We start from the raw sequence: 19,431 nt of genomic DNA on the forward strand, positions 1-19,431 counted from the left end.
CAATCAACTAAAGGACAAGCTGGTCATCCACATCTCAAGTGCTCGAATGAATGCAAAGCTGCAGATGAATCTCACGGCTCATCATGAGGAAGATGCATGATGCAACGTCATGTTTTGCATGTGCATGTGTGTGTGTGTGTGTGTGTGTGTGTGTGTATGTATATGTGTCTGTGTGTGTGTGTGTGTGTGTGTTCTGGCTCACTGTGGTGTTTGTGAACTTACCTCTGATTTATTCACCCCCCCTCCAGCCTCTCTGGCTTCCTATGCCGTCTCCTGCATACTCATTTAATGATTTGCTTGCCGGTTCACTTCCCTCCTTCGGTGTCCTCGGTGTCCCAGTTGAGGTGAAAACAAAGTCTCCATTGGTTCAACAAGGCATCTTTGTTTGATGAATTCATTCATTGTGTTTAACATCTGATGTGCAGGTAACTCATCAGCCTTTTATTCGCTTTGCATCTCAAAGATTCTCCACCCAGAGAAGATGACTTTATAAGTTATGCCATGCGTCTTTATTTTAGGTAGAAGGACTAAATCTGGGCCTTTCTGTAGCATAAGGGTCTAAATTTAGACGTTTTTTTATTGAAAGTCTAGATTTTGCATTACAGGTCATTTAGCTGAGGCTTTTCATCCAAAGTGACTTACATTACATTTTTAACCCGTTTTACACTCTTGCCCGGGGAGCAGTTAGGGGTTGGGTGTTTTGCTCAGGGACACTTCGACACGGGGCAGCCAGGACTTGAACCACCAACCTTGCGGTTCCCAGCGAACCCTCTCTACCGCTGCGCCGCGTCGCCCCATATTACAACCTCAAATTGATTTTTGATTGATTTTTTTTGTGTCTGTGTTGGCTTTAACTTTCTTTATAGCTTATTTCTATTAAAACCAGTCAAATTAAAATGTCTGGTTCCCTCTGAAAGTATAGATTCGTTACAGTATCTCAATCATCAGATGGATAAAGGACAGGAGGCTCCATCTAACTCACTCGCCTCTGGGGCCTCGTTGCAGGTTTGATTCCAGCCAGCAGGCGGCAACAGACGACTGTTTTCTTTGCTGCTTTGTTTTTCTGCAGGACTTCCTCTGTGTAAAGCTGCTTTAAATAGTTGTCCCGCACAAAAACACACAAGTTACAGACAGACGGTTACACCAAGTAACCCTAACGAGTTTATATGCATTCACCTGTTTATGATGCGCCTGGTATCTTTTGATCAATTGTATTTATTCCCCCTTTAGTGCCTTTGGCTCCTACGTCAGTATAACAGCGCCAGACCTCATGTGTTATTCATAGAAACGTGGCGTCCTGTGTTTTATCACCCGAACGTGTCGGCACAATAACGCCACTGAAACAATTCAACACCACAAACACAATAATGGGACATAAAAGTGTGTGTGTTCTTCTTTCTTCTGTGAAAACGCTCCAGTCAGTGCAGTGAGTTTAATATTATACAACGCAATTTATTACACTGCCTTAGTGTCAAATGCGAGAGTCTAAAGGTGCTCGATAAATGAATCTCGAAGGTCACGTGCTGCTGAACGCGGAGCTGCTCTCTGGTGGCAGAAAGCAGGACCGTGAGAGTCACAGAGGCCACCTCGGTACAACCGAGTTATTACCCTGATAAATGGGCTCTTATCAGGGCCTGTTTTATATTGAACTGAACCAAAGCGATACCCATGGAGAGGCTGGGCTCCTGCCACGGAGAATCCCAGGTCAGGGAGGCCGCAACATGTAATTAAAAGTTCAAAATGCCACGTGGAGGCGAAGCAGAGGCCACTTTACTCTGTTCAGAGCCTCCGGAGGGGTTGGCTTTTGTTTTCAAGCGGTACTTTAGAGAAAGAGAAACAAATGGATGACCTTCTCTCTCTCTCGAGTTCTCCGTTACGTTCCCAGAATGCCATGTGTAATCCTCATTTTAACATCGGTGCATTTGTTGTAGTAAAATGATGACATTTACAAGTCATTGGAATACGCGAACGTTTAGCCTGAAAGCGGAGCGGACCTGTTGAGCAGGTGATGCAGGGCAGGCTGCAGCCTGTCATCCGCTCTGCAGAGAGGGTCTCTGGGTCTCTCCAGGACCCTCAAGATTGTAGTCTACCCCTCTCACCCCGGGGAAAATCGGTTTAAGTCAAATTCCTCGTGTGTCTGATTCCTGATCCCTGATGGTTGAACCTGCACAAGGAGGAGATCACGCTGTCTGCAAGAGTCCTAAATATCGGTTCTCAATTCAATGAAGAATCCTTCCAAAGGGGCTCCAGATGTTTCAGTCTGTGCCTGTGTGATGGATCAAGCCGACCTCACCGGCCCTTTCTTCAGCCTGGACGTCTCGACAAGCTCAATGAACGCGCAGGTGTGTGAGGATGTAACACAGTAAGAAGCCCCAGTTTGTTTCCTGACGATAAAGGTTCATTTGCACACCGAGGAGACCACACAGACAGCTTCCAGGTCAGTTCGCAGACTAGAAAGGTGCTGTTGGATCTCTCATTATGGAACTGGAGCTGCGTGTTTACTACAAACAAAGGTGAGGACTTCAGTCAGAGTCACAGGTGGGAGGATTTTAGACTTAAAACCAAATAGAAATCAAAGAAATGAGACCCGTTATGACTCCTAAACTGATCAGAGAGCAGCACAACGTACAGGTTAAATTGTTTTTTGTATTGCGAACTGACGTAAAAGGGACATTTGATCAGTATGAAATAAACATTTTTTATTTCATACAAAGGCGGAACCTTTTTTTATTTTCATTTGTTAGCGGCTCCGGGGTGAAAGGGCCCGATTACAAATCAGCAGTTATATAACAGTTTGAATACAGGAGCTGCTCTGTGCTGATAAACAACACACACACACCAATTCACTGCGTATACACAAGCCCACCGTGGAAAGTAACTAAGTACATGTATGTAACTACTTCAATTGAATCAAGTATTTCATCAGATGCTTCTTCAAACTTCTAATCCACCGCGATTCAGATGGAAAAATTTGGATTTCTACTGAACCAGAATCAGTGATAACCATCCAAAATATAATGAAATTATTCTGCATGCATCACTTTGTCGTTGATCACGTAACGGGTATTTTCTTGCAGTACTTTTACTCAAGCAGCATTTTGAAGGTAATGCTTTAATTCTGTGAACACAGAAACAGTCTGACAGCTGCGTAAATGTTTATTTTGTTTCAGTTTCGTTTCTGAAGAAGTCCTGCTCTGACTGGAACTACCGTCATGCCGTTTCAACACCGACCACAGTCTGCACAAAATCAAGGTCACAGCAGAGTTGACCCCGAGGTTTTCAGTAACTTCCATGTCTATTTGTCCTGCACGGCTGTCAGGGGAAAACTCACTGGACCATCGATACACTGAGAACACACCCGATACCTCAGAATATCTCACACTCGCACTTTGTTAGATTCCACCACTGAGTTTGATGAAACCAGATGTGAGAACACAAGATCGGACCTACTGTGATCGTACACCGAGCATAAAATATCTCGGCGAGTTGTGCTTTTGTAATTTTAACACATTACAAAAGTAATTACAAATCAAGTTTTTTCCAATATGTTATGAATTACAAATAAGTGAATCTCCAGATAAGATTAAACTGTGTTTAATTCCCGCAGTTTTGCATCAGCGTCGGGACCTTGAAGCCTTCAGGTACTGTCGGACATTCTACAGTTCAACGCATCAAGTCCATCCATCCATCTGCGAACCGCTTATCGTTAAGTGACAACTTTAATAATTAAATAAAGAGGCTACAGAACAAGCAAACGTGGAAGGATAAAAGTGCAACATAATAATTGCTGAGGCCGGAGTGTCCGAATTCGACCGGTATTTTTTGAGTTTTGTGTATTTTCTGTCATTTTCCATCTGTTTGCTTTGCATATAAGCCAATTTCCTCTTGACATGAAGAACAAACATACTATCTCCACACGCGGAAGCAAATATTGTATATACGCGTGCTTTTCATTTCAACGATAGCGCGTGTTTATTTTGTCATCATTTCGGTCCAGACACGTGCTCGAGGCTTGTTTTAGGAGCGGCGGCCGGGAGGGACGAGGGGTACCTGAACGCACCGTCTGCTGGCGCGCAAACAGCGGTTGAAGCGGCCCCGGAAACGCGGCAGGCGCGTCCCCGCTGTGCCGCCAGAGGCCTCTGGGATAGAAGGACGGTTCCTGCATCAGACCCACACACTCAGTTTGACACCTCAGCGACTCTCCTCTACTCCCATCATGTCCTCCGTGCCGGATAAAGCGTTCGGGTGAGTACATCGAACAAGCTCGGGATTCCTTCAGATGCGACACCATTTCCCCCGCAGAGTCCATTACATGTTTCGGCTATAATAAGAAGTGAAAAGCGCTTGAATATCTCTACATTTGACCCGAATCACATCCTCGCGACAAGTGACCGGTTAACTACAACAAACTTAATAACATCGTATTCATGACTGAATACAAAACAAACTCAACAATGAGCTTTTGCTGTAACTTACTGTAACAAAGTACTCAAGTACAGCTCCGAGTACTCGCTTTATATTCTTCTTTACACAGTTCTAACAGTTACAGCGGTGCCGAGGTCCAGTTCACATACAGCCATGTTGAATCGACTCTTATGACGCACTTAATATTTTTTCATCAATTGCATTCATGAGTTATTGTTCATTTTTGCCACGTCTTCGTGTGTTTTTCATTGGCGGTGACTTGTGGAGTTTGCGATTCGTCGTCAGCCTCTGGGGATTAATACAGTTGTTAATGACGTTTGTTCCGCCTTTCATCAGCTGAACGTGATGCGCAATAAAGCGACATTTTTAACAGCAGAAACACAAAGGGACGCGGTGTGTGTGTGTGTGTGTGTGTAAATATAAATGAAACGGTGTTCATCTCCCGGGTGGTGGCATGAATGCAGCATGACTGCGCAGAAGGTAAATGAGGACATCGCTCTGTTAACTATGCAAGAACATTTCCGCCACTAAGGAAAAACACACGAAGGCTTAGAAAGTCGAAATCGTGACTTGAGAATGTAGAAATGATGAGATTAAAAAGTGGAAATTATTATTAAAGAGATGCGCATGCGCGGACTCCTCCGTCGTTCTGTGGGTTGACTTTCCAAAACCTCTCGGCGACTTTTTGTCAAAAGCGACCAGCGACAAATGCAGCGACCTTATCTGGTTTTGTGGGAGACTTTAGTGGCGTCTGGCGTGAAGTCACGCGCTGCAGAAACATGGCGGCTGGCAGCGGTCCAGCTGCAGGCAGCAGACGCGCGCATGCGCAAAGCCTGCAGCGCCTTTCCTCGTTGAACACTGGTTCAATAAAGAGAGAACTCAGAATCGTCAGTACCAACAACTTCCAATGAGTTTGATTTCTCTCCGTCTCGGAAATACCGAAGATAATGTACATCATTTACTTTACAGTTCAGTAAAGTTAAAGATGTTCACAGATTCAGACTTCATTCAGACCGTAGTGATGTCAACAAGGAGCCTGCGCATATCTTAAGTCATAATCTCGACTTTCTCAAGTCAAAATTTCGACTTTCTAACCGTTCTTTTTTTTTTCTTAGTGGCAGAAATGAGGTTGCATAGTTAACTTTGTGTGACGCCTTCATATTTAAGTCTGGATAGTCACGTGACTTCCTTGTATCTGTGTAATATTATCCCCACAATCCTCAACCTTTGATTGTTCAGCGCGAGGTGCTTTTATACACGCTGATCTCTTATCTCGACCATAACCAGCCGGTCTGTCACCGGTCTCGGCGGGCCATAACCATATACCCGTCTAACGCTCGCCTGACCTCTCTCCTCGGAAGCTACGACGAGTGTCGCAAGACCGCCGACTGGCTGCTGTCCAAGACGCGGGCGCGTCCCACGGTGGGAATCGTGTGCGGGTCCGGATTGGGGGGCCTCGCCGAGGCGCTGGAGGCCAAGGAGGTCTTCAAGTACAGCGACATTCCCAACTTCCCCCAGAGCACAGGTACGCTGAGAGAAACACTGCTGCTCATTCACGTGTGTGTTTGCATGTTTGTAATAGAGCGTGTGTGTGTGTGTGTGTGTTGCAGTGCCCGGTCATGCTGGCCAGCTGGTGTTTGGAACCCTCAAGGGGAAGCCCTGTGTTTGCATGCAGGGCCGGTTCCACCTGTACGAGGGATACTCTGTCCAGACGGTGAGAGCGGGTTTACGAAAGCGACGGTGACTTTCAGTTTTAAAGTGGGGAGAGTAGTTGTCAGATCTCAAGTGCAAGTATTCCATCGGATGTCAATCAGCCTCTAATGGGGCAGAGAATAAATCTGAGGGATCGCGAGATGATTAATGAGGTAGAAAACATAATCTTAGTGACTGTGACACAGGACCACGGTCCGCAGTTGTCCCATGTTGCTCCTCTAAAAGATTTAAAACGTATCGTTCTTGATTCTACTTTAAAAAACTTAACATGATTTACATTAAAATTACAAAGGAAATTGTTAGTATGGACATAAACCTTCATATAATGATGTAATTATCGTTATTTTACATTATTATTTGAAATAAAACAGTAAAATACTCTGGAATAATTACAGTATTTCTTCTGTAGAAAAATGAGAAAAACATGTAATCTGTCAATATTAGCATAATACTTAAATTTAAAGTTGCCTGTTAATTTACAGATAATATCTGTATCCGTAGAGCATTGTAAAAAAAAAAAAGAAAACTACTGTAAAAATTTTATTTTCCGTAAAATTAGGATTTTTTTTTACAGTGTATTTAGGTTAAACCGTTTAAATAGTGCAATGAGCAACTTGTAGACATTTTAAACACAAGACTGGTTTAAGCCACTGGTTTAAATGGTATTTTATGATGTATTTTCCTCTTCTTTTTTATCAAGCGAGGGTTGTGCGACTCGCGCTTCTAGTTGTGTGTGCAATAACAAAAAAAAAGCTCCTTAACGCATCGCCCCCCCCCGCGCTCTCCAGGTCACGATGCCCATGCGCGTCTTCAAGCTGCTGGGCGTGGAGACGGTCATCCTCACCAACGCAGCCGGCGGCCTCAACCGGGACTTCAAAGTGGGCGACGTGATGATCCTGAAGGACCACATCAACCTGCCGGGTTTCACCGGGGTCAACCCGCTGTTCGGACCCAACGATGACAAGTGGGTGGAAAAGCCTTTTTTTTTTTTTTACAGAAGTGTTAAGTGGGAATGTTAAGTGGTGACGCCCTGTGTGGGGTTTGAATAACTCAGCTGGGCGTAGTCCGTCCCCCACCGCCCCGACCCCCCCCCCAGCTGAGCCGGTTTGTGAACAAAGGCCTCCATTGTGCGCCCCGCCCCCCCGTTAACATCACACGCAGAGAGCTAATTGTAAATACCTCCCCAAGGTGGGGGGGGGGGGGGGGGGTTTCTGTACCAAATGGCAGCAGTTGTGTTTGTGTTGCTTGAGTTAACACCGTGTCCGTCCCGTCCCCTCTCAGGTTTGGCGTGCGCTTCCCCTGCGTGTCCGACGCCTACGACCGCGAGCTGCAGCGGCTGGCGCGCGACGCGGCGGCGGAGCTGGGCTACAGCAACTTCCTGCGCCAGGGGGTGTACTGCGTGCTGGGGGGTCCCTCCTTCGAAACCATTGCCGAGTGTTGCTTGCTGCACAAGCTGGGGGCCGACGCCGTGGGTGAGTGCAGAGACCCCCCCCCCCTCCCTCCCCACACACACACACACACACACACACACACACACACACTTGTACGTCAATATTTGTGACCTCAGCCGCCATAATTGGAGGCTTAACCAAAACTTAACTGTGTTCCTGTATCCAAGACTTTATAAAATGTCCTCCATCTCAGCTTACATTGAGGTCACACACACACACACACACACACACACACGGTCTAAATTAAAGCCACTGACTCGCCACAGTATGAGAGTAATTTAGAAGCTCGCTGTTGAGCAACTTCAATGGAATATTACTGGAAACTCGCTGCTCTGTCCACACCCACTTCCTCTTGATTTCTCGTCTGATTCAGGAATCGGTTCCTTTATTAGAAACATTTGCATTTGCAACAGTGTGATAAAAACTGGACATTTTAAGCCACATTTCAAACCCCCTCCCCTCAGGAATGAGCACTGCGCACGAGGTGATCGTGGCTCGCCACGCCGGCATGCGCTGCCTCGCGCTGTCGCTGATCACCAACATCTCGGTGATGGACTACGACAGCCGGGAGAAGGCCAACCACGAGGAGGTGCTGGAGACGGGCCGGCAGCGGGCGGGGCAGATGGAGAAGCTGGTGTCCACCATCGTGTCCCGGATGTAGCACAACAAAAGCAACATCTGAACCTAGAATTACCCTCCCCCTCCCTCTCCCCCCTCCTCCTCCCCCAAATCCTCCTGCAGCTGGTCCCAGGTCAGCTGCTCTGCTCTAAGCAGCCGGCTGACTTACTGCACAATAGACTCGCTTGCTTCTCTGCTTTGCTTCGACCGACTGTTACTTAAAGTCTGGTCTTAAAATCCAGTAAACTGGGCCACTTTTATAATGCACACAAAGTGAATTTCTAAAAATAATAATAACTTAATTTAAATATGACTATATTAAATAGCATTCCCTGATGCGAGTAAACAAATGTGAATCAAGTGATGTTCAACTTTTTTAATGTAGAGGCTCATCACATTTAATGCAATCAGAGCTGAAAGGTGGAAATTATATTTGTATATTGCGACAAAGCTGTAAAATGTCCTAAAATAGTTCAAACTAATTGTATCTTAAATGCTGTTCTTGTTTGTTTTGATGATAAATCAATATTGGATTGACCCTTTGAAGAAATTGCTCCAAGTTTTATCACTGTGTAAGCCGACTGGGATTTTTTGCTTTACTAAAAAGGCTTCAATATATTACTACTAATCTACTTTCTACAATAAACTCACTGAACTTGCAAACGGAATTTTGTTGTGTGCTTTGTTTAAAACTGAAGTAACATGTGCTGACAGTTTGTGATCTGTTTGGTGGAAGGTGAGAGATCTTTCCACTTCAAGTAATACGTTTTGTTTTTATTTTCCCTTTATATCCATTAAGTGTTTTCTGTGCTTTTTCATGATTTTTTCATGCTTTTCATAATTTTTTTTAAGCCACACCAGGAATCAGATCAGCACCTCCGGCGGTAATAAAACAAGCAAGTTGAAACTTTAATCCTCGCCTGAAATTGTCAAGTTCATGTTCTCGCAGTTCCTCGTCTGTGAAAGACATTGCACGTATTTGACGTATTTCTTTCCTTCCCAAATTTATAAAACTGCTCTTTAGATTTTTTTATTTGATAGATTTTGTGGCTGCTTGAAATTCACCACATGAAAAACCCCAAAACATTTCACACCGAGCCACGGAGCCATTTATCTTACCGCCAAAGTGACTATTAACTAAAATATCACCGTGTATTGTAGCATGAAGATCCTTCTCCTAACTGGACCTAAAGGATCTGGTCTAAACCATAAAGACCAACAATATTCTTATAAACGCTATGATTAGTCTCTCTGTCTCATATCCTGCAGATTCACTGTGAGCTTCCAGATGTTGTCCACAGCTGTCCTCCGTGAGAGACGCTCCGTTTGTCCCTCACCAGATCAGCTCGCATTCACAGATCCATTGGCACATGCCCCTTTCTTCCTCCTCATCCTCCTCCTCCTCCTCCTCCTCAACATTTTCCATGGCGCTCCTGCAGGCGTTTTTACAGCCTTTAAAGGGAAACGCGTGGGCTGTCCAAGCAGCGCCGTGCGTGCTGAAACGCAGGAAACAAGGTGTCAGAACACCAACTGGGCCTATAGCTCCGCTCGGGTCGAGGATCCTCTCCGACAATCTGCATTTAGACCCTCAGCTCCTTTAAATGGTGCATGTTGAAATGACTGCGTGCATGTTGGCACGCAGTCATTTCAACAAAACAAAAAACAGCATCGATAAGTTGACTCATCTGTCCGTGTGACCCTTATGGACCACATCATGAACTTTGACACGTAGACTTATAACCTGCAGCGGCACGAGACAGGAATATTCAGATAGTGTTTCCAGATGTTTCCAGAATAAAACTAATTATAGCGTTCCAGCCGACAAAGACGACGCTCTGAGCGACTCTCTGAGTGATCTCGTGAAGATAGTCAGGTCTGCTACAACCTCTGAACACCTCAGAACAACACGTCAACTGATTAAATAAACACAACTGCTGGCAGCAATGAGTCAGAGATGGATGAACTTTATCCACCAGGAAAAGTATTTGGCAATAACATTTACTTTCACTTTCCTCCCTGCAGAGGACCTAGGCTGCCCTCTGCTGCATCTTAGTGACACAACTTCTATCTTTGAGCTTCAGGCGTCCAGAGATCAGACCCCAGTTAACAAAAAACCCATCGTTGCAATGAGTGAAAACAGTATTTCCAGCTGCTGGTTTACAGGATTCTTTAATTTAAATAATAACAAAATGGGGGACACGTTTCACGGAGCATTAGTCGCGCAGGTTTTGGGCCACTGACTGACATCGAGTCATAAACCGTGAGAGGTGCGAAGCGCCCTGGTGACCGAAGGGTTGGTGGGGCGATGAGCGTCTTGTGCTTCCAGTGCTCGGATGGAGTAAGGCATGTTTTCTACACGAGGAGCTGAAACAAAGTGGCGATCGGAGAGGAACAGGATTCTTCTTCGAAAAGACATGTTGGACCTCGGTTTGTCTTTTTTGGATTTCTAGCTTTTGACGGGAAAAAATACTGCGTGACTCCTGTCTTGACGGCGCGACGCCGCTTGACGTGTTAATGATCAGAAGTGTTTAAAAGCGAAGCAAGCGTCTTAAAATCCGCCCGGATGGAGTTTGCATAGTGGAATATGCATCGATGTACAAAGCCTGTGAGCGACGACGCCAAAGACCTCAGGAAACAAAACCGCCGTTCAGCTTTGCTTCTCAGGGTCATTTCCTGTCTCTTTCAAGACGCCTCAGCTGTACGTGTGGATGATCCGGTGGCGCTTCAGGTGGTGCATGAGGATGAAGGTCTTCCCGCACAGCGAGCAGCTGTAGGGCCGCTCGCCGCTGTGCGTCCGCTGGTGCACCCTCAGGCTGCTCTGCTGCGTGAACCTCTTGCCGCACTGGCCGCAGCCGTACGGCTTCTCGCCCGTGTGCGTCCGGTGGTGAATGCTGAGGTGCGACGAGCACTGGAAGCTCTTCCCGCACACGGTGCACCAGAAGGCCCGCTTCCTCTTGTGGCTCTGCTGGTGCAGCTTGAACTGGTGCAGGCGGCCGAACGTCTTGCCGCAGTGCGAGCAGGCGTAGCTGCGGGCCGCGCCGGGGGCGGGCCTGTGGGGGTGGAAGCCGCCGGGCGGCCGGGCTGCGGCGTCCCTCTGCGGGTGGACCTCCTGCTTCGGGCGGTCCGGCGGAGGCCCGGCTTGAAAGCCGGATGACTGCGGCCCGTCGCTGTTGTAGATCCCGTTGCACGGCCTCTGGGGGGACGGCTGCGGGGCGCCGGGCGGCTTGGCGGCGCTGGACGCGGCGTGCGCGTCGGAGTGGTCCGGAAAGGTGTTGGAATACTCCTCCACCACGCTGGAGAAGTCGGGGAAGCCGGCGTCGATGTCGCCGCCTTCGATGATGGACGACCACAGCTGGTTCTCTCTTTCGTCCATGGAGAAGTCGGCGGCGAGTTGCGTCTGCTTCCCGGCGCCGTGCAGGCAGCCACCCCGGCCGAACGCCGATCGGTCCTCCTCCTTCTCCGTCTTCACGGCGAACTGATGGCCGACGGCGATGTCCCCCGCGTACAAGTCGCCGGCCTCCGAGCGGCCCGACTGGCGGCCCTCCTCCAGCCGCTGGCTTGGAGCGGCGTTGGCCGGAGCGCGGTATCGTGCAGCGGAGCCTGCGGGCGACCGGCGGATTAAACGCAGTTCGTTTATAGAGTTTATTTGTGCATAAAAATCCCGTTCTTCAACTCACCGATCGGCGCGGCGGAGTCACTGATCCACAGCATCTCGTCTGGACTTTCCTCTTTGATTGTGAACGAGACGGCGGCGCCGTCGACGTCACTGAACTGAATAAAGAGAACAAACACGTTAGCAGACGTCGGCTTATTCGTAGAAAATCAAGCAGGCACAGGGCAACGCCGGCGCTCAGTTGGAGTCATTTTAGTGACCAAACGGGCCGAAAAAAGTGATATTCAAATATTTGCTCTCTGAAGGAAAACATCTGTCTCTTTAACGTCTAATTCACCGAGTCGTGACTTCTTTCAACCATCAGTCGTGTGGTTTCCGGGTGACGGTGTTTCTTTCCCGCTTTTGCAAAGACCTTTTCAATGCACATCTGAACCTGCTTTACGAATGATGCAATAGGTAGTTTGCAGCGGTAGATTTCTCAGGTCGTGCGGACTGCTGCCCACAATTTCTCTGCATTTGCGCATGAAAAGATTCTGCAGGAGTGGGGGCGGTGGGGTTTTGATATAAAATGATTTTATAATTACTATAATTACACTTCATTGCCGCCCCACACGGGCCCCCTGTAACGACTGGGCCCCAATAGGCTTTAAACCTTTTACCTTCTTGTCTTCGGCCCCTACAGGTGAGAGCAAAGTCCCTTAACGCACAACTAACAGGAGCCGCTCTAATTCGGACTTTATAAGCCGGTTCAACACCAGCGTCCATGCAAGTCCGGTTGGAACACTCGGCCTCGCTCTTGGTGGCCTCTGGGCAGAAGGAAATCGGCTTTAGGGCCCCCGGTGCTCCGGGGCTCTGAGGCGTCGCTCAGTTTGCCCGGTTTGGTGACCCAGAGGACTGCAGAGGAATAATACACCCATCAATCACAGTTCACGGGTAGTGAACATGACGCGGACCTTGATGTCTCCAGCGGGACGCGGACAGGTCCCCACATCGGTCCCTCGGTCCATGTAGTTTTCTAGAGCAGGAAAGGAACAAATGCTTAAAAAGCCCAAAGTCAAAACGCAACACAGCTTCAAGAGGAGCAAACGCGTGTATTTCGCGAGGGCCACGTGCGGTGCACGCGTCGACCCCTCGTCGCGCGTGATGATGGGGAGACATTAACCCGCGCAACGTCAATAGTCCATAAGGGGACGAGATCGCGCGTGCAGCATCTCACCGAACCCGCGCGGCGGCCGCGCGCTCCTGTTCTCCATCAGCAGCAGTTTCCTCTTCAGCGCGTCGTTCTCGCTTTGCCTGCGAGAGATTTCCAGGTGCAGAAACGCACATTTGTCGTCGACCAGTTTGGAAATCTCCGCCACCGCCGCTTTGACCAGGACCTCCATTATCGAGGACAACTGGGTCTGAAAGGGAATGCACGTCGCCATGTCGGCTGGTGCGCGAGGACGCGGGGGGCGCGGAATAAATCCCCCCGCGCGCGATGTTTGCTTGTTTTGGGGTTTTTTTTATTTAAAAGAAAAAATGCGTTAAAAAAAATAAACAAGCGACGCACTGAAACACTTCACATCTCGGTGTTGCCCGCTAGCTGGAAGCTGCTCTTCCGTGTGGCGGAGGAGCTTTACCGTAAATACACGCGCACGGACGCACGGGGATTTGAACCAACATCGTCTTTTGTTCAGTGTCTTAATAAAAATAAAGAAAAAGTGACTCACTTCAATGACGGTGGGTTTTTCATAATTTTTTTTTAAAATACAAATTTACAGAAAATAAAAAAACTATTTCCTAACCGATAGATGTTTTTATCAGTGTATTTGTCCTATGAAAGATGACCGGTCCACTTTTGAAAACAAGCAGCTTTGCTTTTGTAAGCACGTCCGTTAGCGTTAAATAGTCACAACTGACTTGTGACCCTAGAAATTAGTTTGAAGTGGTGCCGAGGATCCGAATCGGTTCCTCTTGTTTATTGTTATTCCCCTGAATGTGGAAGCGCCTGGAAGGAAAGGATGTAACGCGAGTAACTGAAGGGTGGAGCTGCAGGTTCCATCAACGTACGTTCAAAATGTTATCGAGTCATCATTGTATCCTACCATAGTAGCTAATAGCCTGTAGCAACTATAGGCTATTGGCTCCAGTGGTTTTAAAGGACTACACTGGTCATTGAAGTGGGCGTGATGAATTTGCTTCGTCCCTCCATCCACCTCGTCCAGGAGGGTTGTGAACATCGTGGATTGGTTCCTCTTTCTACGCGTGTTCATATTTCATTCGTGGTCATTAGATATTTGCACAGAAAGAAAAAAAAACACCAAATTGTAATCAGTTTGTACGAGTGAGTCGCTCAAACGGGACAGAGAGGTCGCGGCGACCTTTGACCCGAAGTCGACTCCACGCAGACAGAAAACCCAAAGACATAAAACCAGACGGCAAGACTTCATTTGACCTATTTTTGATTTTATTTGAAAATACAAAAAGACAAAAAAAAAAAAAGCAGACTCTGGATGTGATGTAAATGTGTAAAGAAATATCTACCTAAAATAAATATTTGCTTTTCCAATTCTGGCAGGAGATTGTGTGTATTACTGAGGTATTTAATGTTTTACATAAGCATTACCTTACTGCAGTTCCTTCCATTTCTTGAAATATCAAACAAAAAAGATTTCTTTTAATCTTGACATTTTGCCTTAAATCTGTCTGACTAAACAAAAACAATCAAACATGAAATAATACGTGAATGCAGTTTTAAAGGCAATGATAATTTGAGCTACACAGTACTTTGTACTATGAGGGTCTGTTACTTTGGTTCAACTCAACGTGAAGACAATACAGTCTCTTTATAAACTTAAGTAGTCCTCCTCAGAAGAAAAACCAGAGGCATAATTCCATATTTTTAGGGAAAATAAATTGATGCGGATCCCAAACACAAAGTGTATCTTAGAAAAAACATCATTGGTCCACCTTATCAAAGCTCGATGGCGCCGATTGATTTCACATGTTTCTTATTGGACAGTAAAACAAACAGGATCTCTGTGACATTCGTTCTAACTGAACCAATTTCCACTAAAATTATCCGATTTTGTTGCCAAAAATAACATTCTCATGAAACCCTTAGTTCTTAATAATAAAGAACAAACAATACGCCGATACGTGAAAGCGCGTTTCCAATCTGGAAATTGAGTAATAGTGCAACGTCTTCATGTTAATTATGAAAAGTCACTGGAGCCGTGTGGTTGTGTGAGAGTCCTTTAGTGGAAACGAAAAAGAGACCAAAATGTCACGGACCGGCTCCCTTCCACTTCCACTCCTGAGAGCGCAGTGATTTCCTCAATGATGCGTGTCCATTAGGATTCTCAAAACAAACGATCATCGTAAAGGGAAACTAATGGAAACAGAAAGCGACCCAACTGGTGATTTGAGTCAAACAAGCACATCGAGCGGCTCAAAGTAAAAGAAAAACAACGTTGTGCAAAGTACATTTTCTACTGGAAATGTGACCAAAGAAAAGCTTCTACTGGATCATTCCTGCATGTTTTGTTCTTCTTTGCGCCGGTGACAAAGTCACTGCGTGACGTTCATTCTACGTGCTGCTCGAGGTGCAATTTCAGGACGCTCATCTGATTAAAAACCCTCCCGCAGATCTTGCAGCCGAAGGATTCCCCCGACGCCTCGCTGCACCGGTGCCTCTGGAAGGAAGCGAAGCTGTCGAAGCTCTGGCCGCAGGTCGAGCATATGAAGCAGCTTTGCCCCGCGGCGTCCCCGCCGCCACACGGCACAGCGCCGCTCAAATCGAAATCGAACCCGCCCCCTCCGTGCGTCCCGTCACTCAGGGACCCGTACTCGTGGACGGGCAGCTCGCAGGTCACGCCGGATCGGCCGGCCGCCGCCGCCGAGTACCGATCGCCGAGCGCCGTCGCTTCTTCCGCCTCGCTGCCGTTTGGAAAAGGCGGATCTCTCGGGGGCGACGCGAATCCCCGGCGATCGACGGCCGCCGCGTGGTGATACCCGGCGTCGTGGACGGCTTGTTCGCCGCCGACGCCACTCTCCGCGCCGCAGGTCCACAGCTGCCCCGCGTCCGCGGCGAAGTCCTCGCCGCGCGGCTCCAGCTTCACCGTCACGCCGTGCTCGCCGTACGCCGCGCCCAGCGCCTGCTCCTCCGGCGTTACCAGGGCGGAGTCGGGCTCCGGCGGGTTCCTCGGCGGTCGGGTTTCGGGCATCGTGAACATCGGGCGATGCGCCTCCGGCCCGTTCGCGGTCTCCCCTGTTTCGGGGGCAGAGAGCAAGCGAGGGGGGGGGGGGGAATTAAAACGAGCGCGTGGGTGAGCTTCTGGAATGGAGGACGCGGTTCGTCTCTTACCGTTCCGGTGCGTCTTCATGTGGCTCTTGAGGCTGCTCTTCTGGTTGAAGCACCTCCCGCAGACGTGGCAGCCGTACGGTTTCTCCCCGGTGTGAATCCGTAAGTGTCTCTCCAGGTGGCCGGCGCGCTCGAACATCTTGCCGCAGTACGAGCAGATGAAGCACTTCTTGGGTTTCATCGCCTGAAAGCAGCGGCCTCCTCCTCCTCCGCCTCCGCCTCCTCCTCCTCCGCCTCCTCCTCCTCCGCCTCCTCCTCGCTGGTGGTCCAGCGAGGCTCCCGCGGCACCGTGCAGACCCGCCTCGCTCGGGGTCGGAAGCGCGTCCGAGGTGCCGTACAGCGACCGGGAGGCCACGCCGCCGCGGCCGGGTTCCCCGTACGGTTTTCCCGGAAAGGACGATGCGCCGCGAGAAGCTTCGGCCGCCGGCTGAAGCGGCTCAGCCATCCCCGGGAAGGACGCCGCGCCGTCGATCTGGAACCTCCACCGCTCGCCGTCCGTCCCGAACGAGGCCAAGCTCTCGCTCGGGCCGTCGCCCGCCGCTCCCCTCGTCTGCTCGCCTCCTCCGAGGAGCGGCGGCGGCGGTGCGACGCTCTCGTCCTCCGCGGGCTCGCATTTCACGTGCGCGTCCTCCACTTTGACCGCGCCCTCTTGGCGGAGAGCGTCAGCAGGCCGATTCTCCTCGGGGACGCGCTTCCGTTCGGCCACTTCCATCTCCAGGGGTTCGGCCTGAACAGCTGTTTAAGTAGAACAAAAGACACTTTGTAAAAAAGGGGCGTGGTCACTTCTTCCATCCAACCAACAACTTCCTCACAACAGTTTCATTTGTTCCCAAACCAGCCGGGTCGTCTGTTTGCATCCCAGTCCTCCCAGCACGCATCCCGCGGGAATCGAACCGTTGCCACTTAAAAAAGGCCTCATAGTACGTAACATGAAACCAGTAATGAATATCCAGCGAGTGTTTCCCCCCCGGGCAGTAAAGAGGATAAAAAGGCCGTTTATCTTATAATCCAGCCGGGCGAAAACCCAGCTGTCAACGGGGCGCATTTAAGCCCCTCCCCCCTTCGACACGCCGCCCGCGTTCAGTTTAAACCGCGCAGCTTCTCTGCCTGCCGTGACCCCGAGGTACGACCTCCAAGCCGGCGACACGAATCACACGAAACAATACAAACGGCTGCCGATGAAAGACGTGCTAGAAGACTTTCAAATTATCGCTTCTCCACGCGCGTTCAAAATGCTTCATTTAGCGGTTGTTTTAAATGTGAAAAGTGATTTGTCTGCAGATCCCTGAGGACCACGTGAGGCTCCATAATCCCACGCGCAGGAATCCCCAGCAGCTCCACAGCTGAAAGGTCATGACCTCCCTGAGCCGGGAAAGCTCAGATCAGGAGACACGTTACGATCCAATCAAACTGAGACTTCAAACGAGGTTTTCCCATTTTTTTTTTCCCACGGGAACGAGCTTCAGTGGACAAAGCGCTCAAAGGCGCCTCGAAGCGCGGCTGTTGACCGAAGGAGGGACTTTGTTTGCTCCGGCGCGGCGGGCGCTCTACTCACATCGCCGGTGGATCTTCGTGTGCTCCTTCAGGCTGCACTTCTGATTGAAGCGCCTCCCGCACGTCTCGCAGCGGTACGGTTTCTCCCCGGTGTGGATCCTCTTGTGCCGCTCCAAGTGCCCCGAGCGCTCGAAGCACTTGCCGCAGTACAGACAGAGGAAGCCCTTCTTGAATATCAACCTCTTCGCCGCCGCCGCTGCCGCCGTCCTCCTCCGCGCCGCGCCGTACGAGCCACGGTACTGGCCGGCACCCGGCGTCCCGCGGCTGAACGGGCTCTGCGGGAACCCGGCGGAGCAGCAGCGGGGCGCGGCCGGCCCGCCCCCCGGGGAGGGCTCCGGGAAACGCGGCGAGGAGACCTGCGCTGGATTCAGATGACCTGAACCGCGGCTCCCCGGGCGGGTTTGCGGCGCCGGCCGCCCTCCGTTCTCGCCGCCCTCTTCTTCCGCGGGTTCACGTTTCACCTGCACCTCAGATAGCGGCAGGCCGTTGTGGTCCGCGTGGTTTTGGTTCTTGTCAAGCGAGGTTCTCTCATCGGCAGCGATCCTCTGACTCTCTGTGGAAGGGCAGATATTTGGGTTTAGAACTCTTTCAATGTACGAATAAAACAATACTTACCAAGGGATCGAATGCTCTGAGGGCCCTAAATTAAAAGTGTCCTCTATTCCCAGGGTTGTAATACTACATGGTTCACTTCAGATACTATGTGTCCACGGCCATCCTCATTAGGGTCATCAGGGTGAGAGTTACACGACAGCACACAGCGGTTACACGCGTTGACTGAGAGTTGAATAGGTCACGTGTGCACATGAGGTCAGCTCAGTGGGAGAGAGGGGGGCATCAAGGCCGGGAGACAAGGTGCCGGTCAACATGGAACATCAGGACACCAGTTGTGATCAGTGGGGGCCATAACAGGTGTAACACACACCCAAAGGTTCCCCCTCAGGTAAACACGGCCGCACCGATTAGCACCGTTAACTGTCCCCATGTTGAGTCATTAACACCTTTATTAAATACATGATTGTGTAGAGAGAGTCGTGCGTGTGGAGGATGTGTCAGACTAAAGGTCAGATGGGAGAGGAGGGCAGGGAATGGTGTGTATCCTGGTTAACACGGTGTGTGTGTGTGTGTGTGTGTGTGTGTGTGTGTGTGTGTCTCACCGGCCCTCCCGTGGCTCCCGGGTCGCGGGGTCACGCCGCCCCGCAGCGTCCTCAGGTCGCCGTGCAGAACCTCGATGTCGCTCCTCAGCTTGTGGATCTCGTCCTCGCGCTGACGCATCTCCACCCGCAGCACCACCAGGCCGTCCTCCACCACTTTGGCGATCTCCGCCACCGCCGCGACGGACAGCGCGTCGATGACGGAGGCGATCTGAGCCCGAATGGCAACGCCGCTCTGCATTGTTGTTGTTGGTTTTTGTCCGTTTGGTTTTTGGACCACAACAACCACACACGCGGACGGGGGGGGGGGGCGCGCGCGCCTTGAGCTCCACGGACGTCACAGCCGCCGTGAACGAGCCACGGCTGAAGCCGCTGACCGTGAACGCAACGGGGCTGTTTCCTTACCGTGTGTGTGTGTGTGTGCGCGCGCGCCGCTTCGAGCTAGCGGCGGCTAATTGCTACAAAGAATAAACACAAGTTCGCGTCTCCCGGAAGTGATGCCACAAATACCGTAAGTGGGTGAGCAGAGGCGCAACGCACGTGGCCGAGGAGGTTTATCTT

General features: G+C 49.8%; 3 protein-coding genes across 6 annotated transcripts; 1 reads left to right on the forward strand and 2 right to left on the reverse strand.

Moving 5' to 3' along the window:
- Nucleotides 1–1,950: 1,950 nt before the first annotated feature.
- Nucleotides 1,951–8,870, forward strand: pnp5b (purine nucleoside phosphorylase 5b). 4 transcript variants are annotated; one of them, XM_078099853.1, is made up of 9 exons: nucleotides 1,951–2,513; nucleotides 3,171–3,518; nucleotides 3,608–3,705; nucleotides 3,998–4,245; nucleotides 5,787–5,950; nucleotides 6,036–6,139; nucleotides 6,927–7,102; nucleotides 7,420–7,610; nucleotides 8,054–8,870. In XM_078099853.1, exons 4-9 carry the CDS (start codon nucleotides 4,217–4,219, stop codon nucleotides 8,248–8,250), a joined length of 861 nt encoding a protein of 286 aa, XP_077955979.1. In that variant the 5' UTR covers nucleotides 1,951–2,513; nucleotides 3,171–3,518; nucleotides 3,608–3,705; nucleotides 3,998–4,216; the 3' UTR covers nucleotides 8,251–8,870. The 4 variants fall into 4 exon arrangements, with proteins under 4 accessions (XP_077955979.1, XP_077955981.1, XP_077955982.1 ...); XM_078099855.1 differs by having other exon boundaries at nucleotides 1,999–2,513; nucleotides 3,171–3,252; nucleotides 3,608–3,815; XM_078099856.1 differs by lacking the exon at nucleotides 1,951–2,513 and having other exon boundaries at nucleotides 3,176–3,252; nucleotides 3,608–3,641.
- Nucleotides 8,871–10,359: 1,489 nt separating this feature from the next.
- Nucleotides 10,360–13,442, reverse strand: LOC120815598 (uncharacterized). The gene is made up of 4 exons (XM_040170395.2): nucleotides 13,037–13,442; nucleotides 12,774–12,835; nucleotides 11,885–11,978; nucleotides 10,360–11,807 (listed from the first exon to the last, which is right to left on the reverse strand). Exons 1-4 carry the CDS (start codon nucleotides 13,242–13,244, stop codon nucleotides 10,900–10,902), a joined length of 1,272 nt encoding a protein of 423 aa, XP_040026329.2. The 5' UTR covers nucleotides 13,245–13,442; the 3' UTR covers nucleotides 10,360–10,899.
- Nucleotides 13,443–14,248: 806 nt separating this feature from the next.
- On the reverse strand, nucleotides 14,249–19,383 carry LOC120815601 (uncharacterized). Its single transcript, XM_040170398.2, has 4 exons — nucleotides 18,874–19,383; nucleotides 17,718–18,269; nucleotides 16,166–16,897; nucleotides 14,249–16,069 (listed from the first exon to the last, which is right to left on the reverse strand). The coding sequence occupies exons 1-4, from the start codon at nucleotides 19,109–19,111 to the stop codon at nucleotides 15,384–15,386; spliced, it is 2,208 nt and encodes a 735-aa protein (XP_040026332.2). The 5' UTR covers nucleotides 19,112–19,383; the 3' UTR covers nucleotides 14,249–15,383.
- Nucleotides 19,384–19,431: the final 48 nt, after the last annotated feature.

This window comes from Gasterosteus aculeatus, chromosome 3, assembly GCF_964276395.1.
Source record: "Gasterosteus aculeatus chromosome 3, fGasAcu3.hap1.1, whole genome shotgun sequence".
Taxonomy (NCBI): domain Eukaryota; kingdom Metazoa; phylum Chordata; class Actinopteri; order Perciformes; family Gasterosteidae; genus Gasterosteus; species Gasterosteus aculeatus.

Bases quoted from the DNA above. Each gene is read 5' to 3' on its own strand.
- pnp5b (XM_078099853.1), top strand. From the start codon at position 4,217: ATGTCCTCCGTGCCGGATAAAGCGTTCGG. The intron at 5,951-6,035 runs GTACGCTGAGAG...TGTGTGTTGCAG, and splicing joins CAACTTCCCCCAGAGCACAG to TGCCCGGTCATGCTGGCCAG. The intron at 7,611-8,053 runs GTGAGTGCAGAG...CCCTCCCCTCAG, and splicing joins GCTGGGGGCCGACGCCGTGG to GAATGAGCACTGCGCACGAG.
- LOC120815598 (XM_040170395.2), bottom strand. From the start codon at position 13,244: ATGGCGACGTGCATTCCCTTTCAGACCCAGTTGTCCTCGATAATGGAG. The intron at 12,836-13,036 runs GTGAGATGCTGC...TTCCTGCTCTAG, and splicing joins GCGGCCGCCGCGCGGGTTCG to AAAACTACATGGACCGAGGG. The intron at 11,979-12,773 runs GTCCGCGTCATG...CTCTTTATTCAG, and splicing joins GTCCCGCTGGAGACATCAAG to TTCAGTGACGTCGACGGCGC.
- LOC120815601 (XM_040170398.2), bottom strand. From the start codon at position 19,111: ATGCAGAGCGGCGTTGCCATTCGGGCTCAGATCGCCTCCGTCATCGAC. The intron at 16,898-17,717 runs GTGAGTAGAGCG...CTACTTAAACAG, and splicing joins CACGAAGATCCACCGGCGAT to CTGTTCAGGCCGAACCCCTG. The intron at 16,070-16,165 runs GTAAGAGACGAA...CCCCCGAAACAG, and splicing joins CATGAAGACGCACCGGAACG to GGGAGACCGCGAACGGGCCG.